Genomic DNA, 15,347 nt, shown 5'->3' on the forward strand with positions numbered 1-15,347 from the left:
GTAGTTACACGGGACGAAGCCCCAGTGTAGAGAAAGCAAAGTCACTAGTTGCACTGATGGAGCTGGGATAATCTGCACTGGGACAAGTCATGGTTCAAAGCACTGTAAATCGGTTACACCTACTGTATGAATTGGTGGCCAGCCAAAGGTGGCTGTTATCGGGGACAAAATCCCTAAGATCCTTTTGCAAGCAGCTAACTTGTCCCAAAGGTATTTGTTATTCACCACGCTGTTCCAGAACTCATTTTTGAGTTGGTCGCTACAATTGGTCACTGTAGGGTATTCATGCAGAGTGATTGGGCACCTAAGTCACATGGTATTGGACCTGCTCCATAGTTATTTTCTGATGATGAATTATTAGAGAGTCTAGATACTGCACTGGTCCAGGCACTTGGGTCTCATCTAGCCTTGGAGAATGAACGGTGTTTTCAAACATATCCACTAGCACTTTTTAAACACATTTTTAAACTAAGGCCTTGTCTACACTATTAAGTTGTACCTCTTTAACTACACCGGTATGGTTAAAGTTTTACAACTTCCCTAGTATAGATGCAGTTATATAGGTATAAAGGTCCTTATAGGGTACATCTACACTACAGCGGGGAGTCGATTTAAGATACGCAAATTCAGCTACGTGAATAGCGTAGCTGAATTCGACGTATTACAGCCGACTTACCCCGTTGTGAGGACGGCGGCAAAATCGACTTCTGCCGCTTTTTGTCGGCGGCGCTTACTACCACCTCCGCTGGTGGAGTTAGAGCGCCGATTCGGGGATCGATTGTCGCGTCCCGATGGGACGCGATAAATCGATCCCCGAGAGGTCGATTTCTACCCGCCGATTCAGGCGGGTAGTATAGACCAGGCCATACTAGTCTAGTTAGTCCCATACAGGAAGGGGAATAAACTATGCTAGTATAAAGCACCTTTATACCAGTATAACTGGTGTCTACAATAGGCTTTTACCTGTATAACTATTTCAGTTAAAAAAATAAATAAATCACACTCCTATCCAAAATAGTTATAGCAAAAAAATCTTTCCAGTGCAAACCAAGCCTCAGTGATGTTTAGTTAGCTAGTTGTGGTTAACCCCATTGGGATATGTCTACATTGGGCCTTGTCTTCACTAAAAAGGGTTTATTGCTATAGCTAGAGAGGCAAGCTCCCCCATTGGAGATGCAGCTTATACCAGCTAGAGTTCTTTTGATGGCATAGTGTCAGCCGGTTCCCCAAATGGAATAAGCTGTACCAGCGACTGCTTCTATACTATGGCATTTGCAGGCATAGTTACGTCGGTGATTTTTTCACACTCCTGTCCAACATAGCTATGCCGGGAAAACTTTCTAGTGTAGACTAGGCCTAAGTTTTTTACCTTGCGTTACTTGCCAAGTTAATTGAGTTAAACCACAAATGTTTGGACACTCCCCAAAGGTTTGTTCACCCCAGACTTGCTTTTACTGATCAGCCTCTAATGCAGACATACCCTTTGGGGGTGCTGTGTTTTTTACCCTTCATTTACACAACCAAAATAATCTGAAAAACCCCACATGGGCACTGTCAGATCTCAAATAACCATATTTACCAAATATATCCACATCAGGCCTAGCTACGCACATACATTGCTGTGCTGGCTGCAGCTTCTAAAACACTGAATACAGTGAGCAACACTACAGGGCTCACAAGCTACTTAAAGGGATACTGTCCTATTCCTGTAAACCACAGTGGTGTCAATGACCAAAACACAGGCAGGCATCTCTAGTGGTTAGAGCAGGAATTGTAAGTCTGGAATAGGCAGCCAGGGCAGAGTCGGAGTCAGGCATCAGAGCCAAGGGTCAGAGCTGAAATCACAAGTCAGGAAACAGAGCCAAGGGCCTGGACCGGGTTACCTGGAGTGAGGCCAGGGTGGGAAAAGGAGCTGTCAGAGCCATGGGGGAATGCTTTGAGCAGCCAGTGAACTGCTGCAGAGCTTATGAGTGGCTCTGCTGACTCTTCAAACAATGAGATGGGGTAGCCAATCAGGCTGTCAATCCAGGCCAGCTGTGCTTGTTAGGTTGCCCAGAGACTGGTTCTGCTGCAGGCCCTGCTTCCTGACAAGTGAGGTTGCTAGATTGTAAGCTCTTTAGGGCAGGGACTGGCTCTCGCCATGTATACGTACAGCACCTAGCACAATGGAGCCCTCTTGGTGCTACCGTTAGACACAAAACGGTAGAGTAAGTGAGTATGATTGTAAGTGTAGTGAATCAAGCACTCACCACCACAGCACTTCCTGCTGGTCAGTCCAGGAATTAGCTCTTTCCAGGCTCAGAGCACTTCCTGCTGGCCAGTGTCTAGCCTGCCACAGGCCCCATGTCCCTCCCGGACCCCAGTGCCCCTTACCTTTGGGTGGTGCTCCACAGCAGTCCCCACACACTGGGTCTCCCCTCCCCATATACCCACCTTGCCTCAGTGGCTACTGCCAGGCATCATCTAGCCCCCTTTTCCTGGGGCACACTGCAGTCTGTTACGGCCATTTATCATTGGCAAGGGGATTGGACCAGCTATCTCTGCAGCCCCAGTACCTCCTTAGGCCTTTAACAAGGCCTCAGCCTGTGGAGTTGCCAGGCTGGAGCGCCACACCCCAGGTACCCTGTACTCCCAGATAGCTAGATCCTTCTCACTCTAAAGTTGGAGTGAGACTTACCACCTTCACCCCAGGAGCCCTTCTTATACTGGCCCAGCTGGGCCCTGATTGGCTGCCTCAAGCCCGCTCATGATTGGCTCCCCGGGGCAGCCCTTTCCCAGGGCTGTTGTTAACCCCTTCCAAACTGGAGCGGGGTGATCGCCCTGCTACAGTAAGAGATAGACAAAAGGCCACTATCAGAAGACCTCCCCTGCTCTGGCTGCCCAGCATGGGTCAGTATGATACATACCATCGATTTCATCCAGCAACTGTTTGATCGGCTCCTCCCCATCAGGGAAGTCTGTGCTGTCTGTCTCTCTCTCTCTCTCTGCCTCGAATCCCTTACATGAAAGAGGGCTGCTTCAATCAGCCCTTTCAAAGGCAGGACTTGAGCATCAACCAAGTTAAAACAGTGGCTGCTGGCAGATCTCTATCCCCCAGGGTAGGCAGGGAACAGCTTGCTACAGGCCACTTGCCTTTCGTTTGACCAGTTAGCGGTGGAATCAGAAGTGACTGGTGCATCAGGCGCCTTTGAAGGAAAGTTGGTGGCTGAGCATGTTAGTTGCGGTGGGGAGAATTTGACGCACAAGCACAGCTCCAGCAAAGGGGGAAAACTACTTATTCTACTTGCCAGAGGCAACACAGCTACCTGAGGTGATAGGTCGACTGCCTGTTGGTCAGGAGTCAGACCACGCCTCAGCTCCATGCTGCTTCTGTCTTCAAAGGAACCAGTGAAGAGCCAAAATTCTGCTCACAAGTGCACCACTGACTCCTATTGCAACCAGCAGGGACTGCACATCGGGGCAGAATTTGGCCCAAAGGGTTTCAATGTTTCTATCTCACAGCATCCATCAGCCTTCTCAGTGAGGTTAGGATTCCTCCTTAGCCCCAGCCTGGATAGTAACATTGTGCTCTTGCTAATTATTATTTATTCCCTTTGTAGTAGTGCCTCATCGTGCTAGGCGCTGTACAACCATGTGACAAAAGGACAGCCGTGGCCCTGGCTAGCTAGCAATCTCAGTCTCGCTGCTTTGATTTTACAGTACTAAACACTAAGAGTCCCCTGCATTGAGCTAGCATGTGCCAAGCAAGAAGCTTGACACACTTCACTGAGGTGGGTAAATAAAATTATCTTCGTTTTACACATGGAAAAACTGAGACCCAGAGCGACAGACTTGCCCACGGGCACAGAGCAAGTAAGCTGCCAAAAACCCAGGCCTCCTGACTCCAGTTCCCCGATTTAACTACTGACAGCCTTAACATCTTCCTTTCCTGTACAAGATTGGGATTGGTTGCAACAATAGCTCTGATCTATGAACATAAGAACATAAGAATGGCCCTACTGAGTCATACCAAAGGTCTATCTAGCCCAGCATCCTGTCTTCCGACAGTGGCCAGTGCCAGGTGCCCCAGAGGGAATGAACAGAACGGGGCATCATCAAGTGATCCATCCCCATCACCCATTCCCAGCTTCTGGCAAACAGAGGCTAGGGACCCCATTCCTGCCCATCATGGCTAATAGCCATGGATGGACCTATCCTCCATGAATTTATCTAGTTCTTTTTTGAACCCTCTTATGGTCTTGGTCTTCACAACATCCTCTGGCAAGGAGTTCCACAGGTTGACTGTGTGTTGTGTGAAGAAATACTTCCTTTTATTTGTTTTAAACCTGCTGCCTATTAATTTCATTTGGTGACCCCTAGTTCTTGTGTTATGAGAAGTAGTAAACAACACTTCCTTACCTACCTTCTCAACACCAATCATGATTTTATAGATCTCTATCATATGCCCCCTTAGTCATCTCTTTTCCAAGCTGAAAAGTCCCAGTCTTATTAATCTCTCCTCATATGGAATCCGTTCCATACCCCTAATCACTTTTGTGGCCCTTTTCTGAACCTTTTCCAATTCCAATGTATCTTTTCTGAGATGGGGCGACCACATCTGCACACAGTATTCAAGATGGATGTATGTAGAGGCAACGTGATATTTTCTGTCCTATTATCCATCCCTTTCTTAATTATTCCCAGCATTCTGTTGGCTTTTTTGACTGCCGCTGCACATTGAGTGGATGTTTTCAGAGAACTAACCACAATGACTCCAAGATCTCTTTCTTGAGTGGGACCAGCTAATTTAGGCCTGGTCCCCACAAAGCCCCCACTTCGGACTAAGGTATGCAAATTCAGCTACGTTAATAACGTAGCTGAGTTCGAAGTACCTTAGTCAGAACTTACCGCGGGTCCAGACGCGGCAGGGAGGCTCCCCCGTCGATGCCGCATACTCCTCTCGCCGAGCTGGAGTACCGGCGTCGACGGCGAGCACTTCCGGGATCGATCCGGGATCGATTTATCGCATCTTAACCAGACGCGATAAATCGATCCCAGAACATCGATTGCCTGCTGCCGGACCCTCCGGTAAGTGTAGACATACCCTTATAGACCCCATCATTTTATGTATCTGGTACGAGAGCACCAGAGTGACATCCAGAGCTAGATCTGAAATGTGTGGGAGGAGCCCTTCTCCAGGGCTAAATATATATAACATTTACTTTTCATTGGATGTTTCCATGGTCTGGCTTTACGCGCTTTTCACTGCAGTGCTGAATGATACATAGGGGTGACAGTAAATGAAATGTGGGTGTGCAGTGCAATATGGCAGCTATACAGGCTAGTGCCGGTCTGCATATTCTGCCAATGAAGCCTGGAAGAGACAGCCCTTCTCTATCCTTCTCCAGTGCAATTGCCACCATAATTTTAATTTTAATTTTTAATAATGGAGATATCCCATCTCCTAGAACTGGAAGGGACCTTGAAAGGTCATCGAGTCCAGCCCCCTGCCTTCACTAACAGGACTAAGTACTGATTTTGCCCCAGATTCCCAAGTGGCCCCCTCAAGGATTGAACTCACAACCCTGGGTTTAGCAGGCCAATGCTCAAACCACTGAGCTATCCCTCCCCCTGATGCATTTAGTCTTGGGCGTCTCTTTCCCTGAAAGATATTGACAGATGGGAGGCAGCCCAGATGCTGACACCCCTGCTGGGTTTTGTTCCTGCCTGATCGGACACTTGGGGCTACTTTCCTAGATTAAAAGTAATGCAATCAACCGTTTGGCTCAGCAGCACAGGACACTTCAGAGCAGCCCCCCTCCACCCATTTTACAATATTGTTTTTTTGCTTATTAAATCCCTTTTATTACATTCTCCAGCTCATCGCAGGCTCACCTGCAGGCATGTGGGGCCCAGTGTCTATTTTTGGATTCGTGCCTTCTTCCCAGTTTGTCTTTCAGTCTCTGCTCTAGTCTCTCACGGTCTGTCTCGTTCTGGCTTTTTTTCTCCTCTCGCCAGCTGACTGCCTTTCACTTTTTCCTGTCATTCCACCTGTATTTTCTCTCCTCTTGCTTTCTCTCTGTCCTGCGCTTGGAAATAAGATACAAAGTGCTTTGGGGGGCTATAAATCCAATCTGGTGGCGGGGGGGGGTTGTCTCTTTGTTTTCGGGGAGGAAACAGGGCTTGTGAGTATGTTGCAGACTCATTCCCTCCTCTCTCGTATTGCCTGTGATGGCTTTATACACAGAGGCACTGTTGAGCCGAGTAATACAGTCCAACAGCAAAAGTCTTGCCAAAAGAGACTTATTCCAAGGGCTTGCTGTCAAGAACGGGAGTCTAGAGAAAACACACACACGCCCTTAAATAAACAGCAGATTCCCTTACAAAACCCCCTTGATCAGCTGGAGTTCAGGTTGCTGCCGCACAATAGTGTCTTCTGTTCTCTGTGTCCTTTCTCGACTGTGGTATTTTAATCCCCCTGTATTCAAATATTAGAAATTATGATTAAAGTCTCCCTGATTATCCCCCAAAAGAATGTTAGCGTGGTAAGCAAAACCAAACAAAACTAAGCAGGAAATGCACCATTCAGCACCACTGCTTCAAATGGGGAGCCAGGATGCCTGGGTTCTCTTCCTTCTGCAGAAGGGAGTGTGGTCTGATAGATAGAACGGGGCATGGGGTGGCAGGACTGGTTTCTATTCCTAGCCCTGTCACTGCCTCATCATAGCATTTAAGGGAAGTCACCCGAGGCCAGATTCTTCACAGGAGCTCAGGGTCAGATTTGCCACTTGCGCTGAGATTTTCAAAGTAGCTCAGCACCCAGCAGCTCCCATTGGGATACTACTGGTCAGATTTTTAGACAAGCTCAGCACCCACCATGCATGCCGCCTTCTTTTGAAAAGCTGGTCCTTAACCTCTCTGTCCCTCAGCTTCTCCTTCTGTAAAATAGGCACCATGTCCAGCCTCCCAGGGGTTCTGGCGAGGACTGGTTAATTAATATCTACAAAGTGCCTTGAGACCTGTGGGTGTAAGGCTCACTAGAAATGCAAACGATTGTGATCATTATTACCGAGGAGAGCAGATAGCCAGCTGCATCCTTCCCAAGGGGGAATGTGTGCATAAATTACAAGCCATTCTTACCCCGGCATGGGTTATTTCTTTTATCTGCCAGGAATCCCCCTTTGGGCTTAGTTAAATAATTCATCTTTTCCCCACCATCAAACACTGGTACTGCAGCCAGAGCACTCATCTCTCTGTCCCTCTGGGCCAGATCAGAAAGTGTTAAATCCCCCCTGGGAGGGGATCCTGCCTCCTTAGTGTTCCAAACTTGCTATAGCAACTCTATAGCAACTGGCTTTAAACAACTACTTTGGGATGAACGCAACGTTTGGCTGGACCCAAGCAAGGCCTCTGCGTCTTGTTAGTAAGCAGCAGCTCCCCAGTGCAGCAGCAGGAGAGGGACTCTGCTGCACCCGCCGGCATCCCTCATCTCTGCTTCCTCCGCTCTGTGGCTTGTTCTTTCCTCCGGTGCCCTGCTGGCCTGCCGTGTTCACACTGCAGGTGCCATCATCAGCTCCAGCAGCGCGTGCTGATGAACAGCGGGCTTGTTGTATGGCTCTAGCCCGCCACAGCATGAAGGCACTAGATAGAGCAGCACAGGAGGCCGCACCATGTTGCAATTGGAGAAGGGGACCATAGCCTGGGGTGGGGGACTGGATTCTCTGCTTGATTGTGACCTGCAGCAGGGGAGAGGCGGGCCCAATTTCACGCTGGCTCCACAACTGTCACACTGGAGTGGCTCCACTAACATCAGTGGAGTTACCCCCGTATTGGCATGGTTCTGACTGGGTTCTCTGGGCTCCAAGCCTCAGCTGGTGCAAACGGCTGCCGCTCCAGTGTCTTCTGATTTACACCCCGTGGAGGTTTTGGCCCTACATCCCTCTGCGACTGACGGACCCCCATCTTTAAACTGGAGACAATGCTAGGTGACCCTACCTTTCTAACGCGCTTTGATCTCCGCAGTCGGAAGGTGCTAGGGATGTGCCAAGTATTATAAGGGCAGGCAGTGTGGCCTAGTGAATAGAGCACTCAGGAGAGCTGGGCTCTATTCTGTTGGCTGACTTTGGAACCAGTCACTTTCTCGCCCCATGCCTCAGTTTCCTCAGCCGTTAAGTGGTGGTAATGATACCAACCCTCCTTTGCAAAGTGCTTTGAGATCTAAGATGATAAGAGAGAGGTGTTATCATCTCTGAGTGGACAGCATCTGAGATGAAGATATTTGTAGCCATGGGGGCTGGGATTTTTAAAAGGAGCCGATGGGAGTTAGGCACCCAACTGCCATTGTGTTTCAATACGATTTGGGCACCTAACGCCCCAGGAACGGTTGGTCTTGCTCTTGCCCCTCCAGGAGGCTGTGAGGGCTTCCTCCTATCTTAATACTAACCCAGACACCTGCCCCAATCAGGCCTTATTCTCTCATGGGCTGCGGAGGATTATTTTACACCAGAATCACAGCCCTTCCTCGTTAAGGCACAGACACAGCTAATCGCTTCAGAGGGGTTTGTTTGCTTCCAGCTGGATAAGCATGTATAAAGCCGTGGGGAAAAGCAGAGGCCACATCCAGTAGATTCCCACCTTACTGAGATTGGAGATCCACACTGCTGTCTCAGGATCAAGAAGCCCTACTTGGTAGGGATCCCACTTCTATCTCCACTGCACCTCTCTGGTCCATACTCCTCTGCCTAGACCGAGTGCAGGGAGCACATTTGTTATGGAGGATGAACTTACTGGATCGCAGCAAGAGCCCAGGTTAGAAATGCCAGCAGGTTTCCATTTGTGGCATCTTCTGCTTCTACTCTTACCTGGAGTCTGCTACTGCAATTGCTGCATACACAACTCCCTGGGACCAACCACTGGAAAGATTGCACCTGGTTCACCTGGCTTTAACTCCTGGAACCAAAGAAGCCATTTGGTGCAGCAGCCATGGCCCTGTCTGGGGCAGGAACCTCTGCATACATCTTAAAGGCTCTATGGCAGGGGTGGGCCACATCGGGGTTCCGAAACTGTATGGTGGGCCGGGAAGGGAAGACTGTGCCTCCCCAAACAGCCTGGCCTCTGCCCCCTATCCTCCTTCTCCCACTTCCTGCCCCCTGACTGCCCCCCTCAGAACTCCTGACCCATCCAACACCCCTGCTTCCTGTCCCCTCACCATGCCGCTCAGAGCATCAGGACCGGCAGCCGCGCTGCCTGGCAGGAGCTCGCAGCCCCGCCGCCCAGAGCACTGGCGGCACGGCGAGCTGAGGCTGCAGGGGAGAGGGGACAGCAGGGACGGGTCTGGGTCCCGTGGGCTGTAGTTTGCCCACCTCTGTTCTATGGCAATTCGAAGCTCAGCTCCCATCCAGTCTCAGTGTTGCAGACCAGTCCAAAGGGTATTAGGCACCCAAAACCAAAGTTGGATGCCTGATTCCCAGCCATAGGCTGCTTTTGATTGAGATGGAAGCAGAAAGGAGTTGCAAGAGAGGGGCTTTCCCATCGGTAGGTTTCCTTTCCAGATGTGTGAAGCCACAGAGAGAAAGGAGACGAGGGGAAGAAAAGAAAAAGGATTTCTAGTTTTCTTCTATTTCCTTCTTGTCTCCAGGCTACGTCAACAGTTGCTCTCTGGCCCACTCCTTTAGTCCCTTTCTTCTGATTCAATCTCTCATCAGCCATGCTGCGACTCTACTGCTCTGCTTCCCTTTTCAGGATGTGCCATTTTACTCGGCAATCAACCCATTTGGTCTTCTGTGGCTAGGCTGCCCCCCTCACTCCTCTCTTCACTGTTTAACGCTGAATGGTTCGGTCTGGCTCTCAGCCTGAACATCTGCATACATGTCTGCTGGGCTACTTTCTATATGGCTATTTCAGTCATGTAGGGACCCCTCCGTATTTTAACAGCCATGTTTCCCAAATGCTTTTCCAATTGCAAGGGTGCGCCTCTCTGTGTGAACATGTGTTGTGTTCTTGAGCATCTGCATGTGTGCATGGAGAGGTGTCCCACTCTGGGAGGGCACCAGGTACAACAGGGAGGTTCTGAACCCACACAAGTGACCTCAGCATTTCCCATTCTGGCCAAGATGCTGCAACAAACAAAAAAACCCACCACAACCCAACTGTTTTTTCTGCATCCGTTCCACAAATGGCCAGTCTCCTGCCACCTCCCAGCTCTGGCATGTCTGCCTGCCACTTGAACAGCTTTATGGTGTGGCTAGCTGGGATCATAAGGTGATTGGCACCTTAAAGCTATCTTTAAGGGGGAGGAATAGCTCAGTGGTTTGAGCATTGACCTGCTAAACCCAGGGTTGTAAGTTTAATACTTGAGGGGGCCATTTAGGGATCTGGGGCAAAAATCTGTCTGGGGATTGGTCCTGCTTTGAGCAGGGGGTTGGACAAGATACCTCCTGAGGTCCCTTCCAACCCTGATATTCTATGATCTGCCGCAAGAGAGATTAGGAGCAGGACGCATGCTGTAGCAGGAGGGACAAAAGGATGTTTTGGAGCAACAGTGTGGTGTCAGAAGGAGATGGCTGAAATCAGGAGCAACTAAAATGCTCAGGAGATATAACCCACTCTTGCATGACTTAGGAACATCCTTTGAAGCCATCTTCCCCAGCCATACAGCTCCTACCTTGCACCAGAATGGAGCCCACTTTGCAGAGGCATAGAAGCCCTGGGTAGCATCTGCCGTCTCATGCTCGCTCCATGTCTTCTGTTGCTACCTATCCTTCTCCCTGCAGGTGTCACAAGGGACAGATCTACCATTACCCATTGGATTCCAAAGGGAGTTGGATCAGGCCCCAAATGATTGTGTAATTGATTAACAGTACTGGAGGAAGCAGCAAAAGCCAGCAGAGCTCAGCCATAGGGCACGATTGTATCACATAGAAAGGGGGCAGGGGGTGGGGAGCTTAGCCACCAGCTGACGGGGAAGAGAAAGGTTTGGATCTACCTATTGGGAGAGACAGGAACCAGCGGGAAATTCCTGACCCAGATCAGAACTTCCTCAGTGTTTGGGTGTGTTCAGCCCTGGAGTTACATGTCTAGTTAGAAATTGGGTTATTTTGAAATTCCCAAGCAGATCCATGCCAGATCTGGGGCTGAGAGTGTTAACAAGCTGATAATTTGAGCTGGTTAACATTTCCCCCCAAATTCATTGTTTTTGGACAAAAATTTTAATCAAAAGCTTTGAATTCCAATGACAAAAAAACAGGACTTCCTCCACGAGTTTCATCTCATTTTCTCGTTGAAGTTTCAACAAGATTCCAATAATTGGTTTGTTGATGAAAGTTTTGATGGCAGAGTAACAGCCTGGCTTTGAGCTAGTGACAGTGCCTCCTAGTGGTGCCAAATTGGATAAGGGACATAGCACCACTGCCCTCTAAAGGAGACCTAGAACGGCTGGGAGGGGAAGGTCCCTAATCTTCTCCTCCTGCCTGCAGCATTGCCCCAGTTGCTTCTTTCTGTTCCACACTTGCCAAGGCCCCTTGCAGTCTCTGAGCTGGTCATATTGCTTGTTGAGCACCTGCTCGTACATGGCCCAGCCCTGCATTGACCTAGATAGTTTGCAGCAAATACTCATCTATCTTTAACATCTCCACCAGTGCTTGCCTTGCTTGACCTTTCTGTGATCCCTATTCTACCACCCTGGGGCTGCTGCAAGAGAGTCACTCTGGCTTGAGAAGTTGAACTCTGGGCTATGGAGCCCAGGCGTGGACTCATCCCACAGCACGGTCAATCAGCAAGTGCCACTGTGGTCCTGCAGCACCGAGGTGCTCGGGCCCATTTACGCAGTGACTCTGAGCTGCTTTCAGACCTAGACAATGAAGCCGCTTGCTCAGCATTGATCTTCTGAGAGCAAAACAGCGGCATTTTGGAACCGGGCCATGGAGTTTAATATAATTATGAAGCCAGTGGTGCAGCTTTCAGCCAACCTGGCTTGCAAATGGCTTTATCTCATCTGAGTGGGAAATATATAGTTTCTCTAAATGTCTCAGAGAAAGGTTTTATCTTTAATTGATGCTTGGCCATCAGCCACAAAACCACTGATCACTCAGGATTTGACACTGCTTTCTTTCCAGTGTTATGGAAGGCCTTTCCCAAGTGATACATTCCCTGGGGCTGAAACCCTCTAGTTCTGTTTCTGATCATCACGTTTCACCATCATTCACAAAAACCAGCCCCCGCCTGTGTACATTCTCTCCAGAGTCATTCCCAACATGTGTTTCTTGTGAGCTTAAATTAATGTCCACAAGCTAATTGCAACAGTGACCTGGAACACTAGGCAGTGCAATCAGGGCCCCCATGTACACTGCCATTCCATGCCATTTGCTGCTCAATCCCCATCCTGTGCTAGAGAACCTAAACTGTCATTTAAAACTATCAGGGGCTAGATCTTCCCCTGGTGCAAATCAGTGCAACTCCTTTGACTCAAGTGGAGCTACATCAGTTAACATCAGCTGAGGATCTGATTCTATATTTCTAGGCCTTATGACTGCAAAAAAAAAAATTGAAAATATGAACTTAATGTAAAACAATATAAGAACATAAGAACAGCCATACTGGGTCAGACCAAAAGGTCCATCTAGCCCAGTATCCTGTCTACCGACAGTGGCCAATGCCAAGTGCCCCAGAAGGAGTGAACCTAACAGGTAATGATCAAGTGATCTCTCTCCTGCCGTCCATCTCCACCCTCTGACAGAGGCTAGGGAGACCATTCCTTACCCATCCTGGATAATAGCCATTAATGGACTTAACCTCCATGAATTTATCCAGTTCTCTTTTAAATGCTGTTATAGTCCTAGCCTTCACAACGTCCTCAAGCAAGGAGTTCCACAAGTTGACTGTGCGCTGTGTGAAGAACTTCCTTTTATTTGTTTTAAACCTGCTGCCCATTAATTTCATTTGGTGGTTCCTAGTTCTTGTATTAGTAAATAAAAAAAGTAAATAACTTTTCCTTATCTACTTTCTCCACATCGCTCGTGATATAGTGCTGTCTTCCTGAATCTGCAGGCAGCCTGACAACAGCTCAGTGAGGTGTGAACAATTCCATTCCTTGCAAGAGGTTGTTAACTCTGAAACCTAAAGATGGCATTTAAAAGGTCAACATTACTATTTCCCTGCTAATCATCTTTACAGAAAGAGCCAGTATGTGTTCTTCTACAATCTTGTGCTGTCAAGTAGGGACATTCATATTAAAAACAAAGAACACATAAAACCAGGAATCATTTAAATGAAGCTGCCATGGAATTTCCAGTCTGCTGCACTGAGAGTACTGTGGAACCCAGGTGTCCTGAGGCAGAATCCAGTGACTCTGTCACAGAGTCCAGGGACCTGGACACAGAACGTGGGGGACCATACTGTAGAATAGAGGCCCAGGGTGTTTCAGGGTTATACAGAGTCTTGGCTGCAGTTTATAGGTGCAGTGGGTTTGGCCGATAACCAGATGATTCCGCGAGCTTGCGCAAAGGAAATGCAGAGTCAGTGACACGTACAAGAACCAAATTTCAGCTCCCAGATCTCTTTATTAGAACTCTAGTACTGCTTGACAGGAAGAGGCGTGTGTACAGCATATAAGGTAATGGGATTAGTATTGCCTTGGTCACAGAGATATGTAACAGCATTAGAAAGAAGCTAGCCATATCAGGCCAGCCGGTCCACCTGGTCTCTGCTATTGCACGCAGTCATTGGCTACTCTAGTATTGCAACTTGGACTTCTTGGAGGCTTCTCCACCCCACCCCCATGCACCTCAGGACCCATTGTCCAATGGGTCCCAAACCAATCCCAGGAGCAGCCTCTTTTAGAGAAGGAATCTGTACATTGGAGGAGGCTGGAGCAAACGTCACAGAGTCTAAAAATAATAATTAAAAAAAATAGTCCACAGCTACCGCTCGGCGGATGGACACGGTGAGAGCACAGATGGTGCCTGCAACAGGGCGTCTGTGATGAGCAGCTGACGCCCAGCGATGGTCGTCTGCAGCGAGATCCGGGTGCCGTCTAAGTTACTACAGCAGAACGACAGCAATCACGCCGGCCAACGGGTCAGTCAACAAGTGACGGGGAGCGAGTAGGGTTCATTGGAACAGTCAGACAGCACGGGAGTCGTTAATGGCGTCGTCAGTGGGGGCAGGGCGGGGCGAGGACCGTGGTATACATCAGACAGACGGTCGTACGACACATGCACAACAAGCAAGGTTACAGCACGGCGGGAGAATCCGGTCTCGTCCCCCTCTTCCCTCACCTGCCCTGGGTACATTTAGACCTGGCAAATGGTCTGAACAAATCCCAGCTTCCAAGGGAGTCAGAGGGGATTCGACAGTCCTGCAAAAACAAGGATTTTCAGAGTCTTTCACAGCAAAAAGATCTTTGCCCGTGCGGCTGAGAGCAGGCAAACATGGCCCCACTAACTCATCTTTTGTTCTCTCTGCCTGCCAGCGCATGACCAAAGCTTTAAGAGAAGGTGATGACCTCGGCTTGGGGATAATTAGAAGAGAGGACATCTTTGCAGGTCTCTGCGTTTAAAGGACACAGGCATTAAACACACCATGGTATGCTTTCTCCTCTCAGCACTTCCTGCTCAGGGACTTAAATAAAATAAATAATAAATAAATAGAGACAGAAGGAGATCCGTGTGCCCTGTGGATCCAGAGACAGGGATGCTTTGAAAGGATGATTCATTCAGCTTTCTAAAGCCTGGGTAACACTGAAGCCGCCCAGACAGAACATATGGTAGTTTGGGTGAGTCAGAGGGAGAAGGCTTAGGCTAAATGAAGGGCTGACATCACCCAGGATGGGCACCCCTGAGGCTGGGTACAGTACAATCACTCTGCAGTTAGAGTCCCTCCCCCTAGCTGAGGATCCCTGGGCACTGGATGAGCCTCACCCTGGCTGGGACTCAGAAGAGCAGTGGTTTTTAACCTTTTCATAGAATATCAGGGTTGGAAGAGACCTTAGGAGGTCATCTAGTCCAACCCCCTGCTTAAAGCAGGACCAATCCTCAACTAAATCATCCCAGCCAGGGCTTTGTCAAGCCTGACCTTAAAGACCTTTAAGGATGGAGATTCCACCACCTCCCTAGGTAACCCATTCCAGTGCTTCACCACCCTCCTAGTGAAAAAGTTTTTCCTAATAGCCAACCTTGACCTCCCCAACTGCAACCTGAGACCATTACTCCTTGTTCTGTCATTTGGTACCACTGAGAACAGTCTAGATCAGGGGTCGGCAACCTATGGCACGTGTGCCAAAGACGGCATGCGAGCTGATTTTTAATGGCACGCTGCTGCCTGCCGGGGTCCAGCTCAGCCTGCTGCTGGGGTTCGGCAGCGGGCTGAGCGGG

At 49.0% G+C, this 15,347-nt stretch overlaps 1 protein-coding gene across 1 annotated transcript in view; it reads right to left on the minus strand.

Moving 5' to 3' along the window:
* Positions 1-13,527: 13,527 nt before the first annotated feature.
* The window catches only part of KCNC4 (potassium voltage-gated channel subfamily C member 4), a gene marked incomplete in the record, with an annotated part of 56,652 nt that continues 54,832 nt past the window's right edge, over positions 13,528-15,347 (minus strand). Inside the window, 1 exon segment of the mRNA XM_034767547.1 lies at positions 13,528-14,332. Within this exon segment, the coding sequence (XP_034623438.1) occupies positions 14,313-14,332 (20 nt within the window).

The sequence above is a fragment of the Trachemys scripta genome, chromosome 4 (genome assembly GCF_013100865.1).
Source record: "Trachemys scripta elegans isolate TJP31775 chromosome 4, CAS_Tse_1.0, whole genome shotgun sequence".
In the NCBI taxonomy this organism is placed as follows: Eukaryota; Metazoa; Chordata; order Testudines; family Emydidae; genus Trachemys; species Trachemys scripta.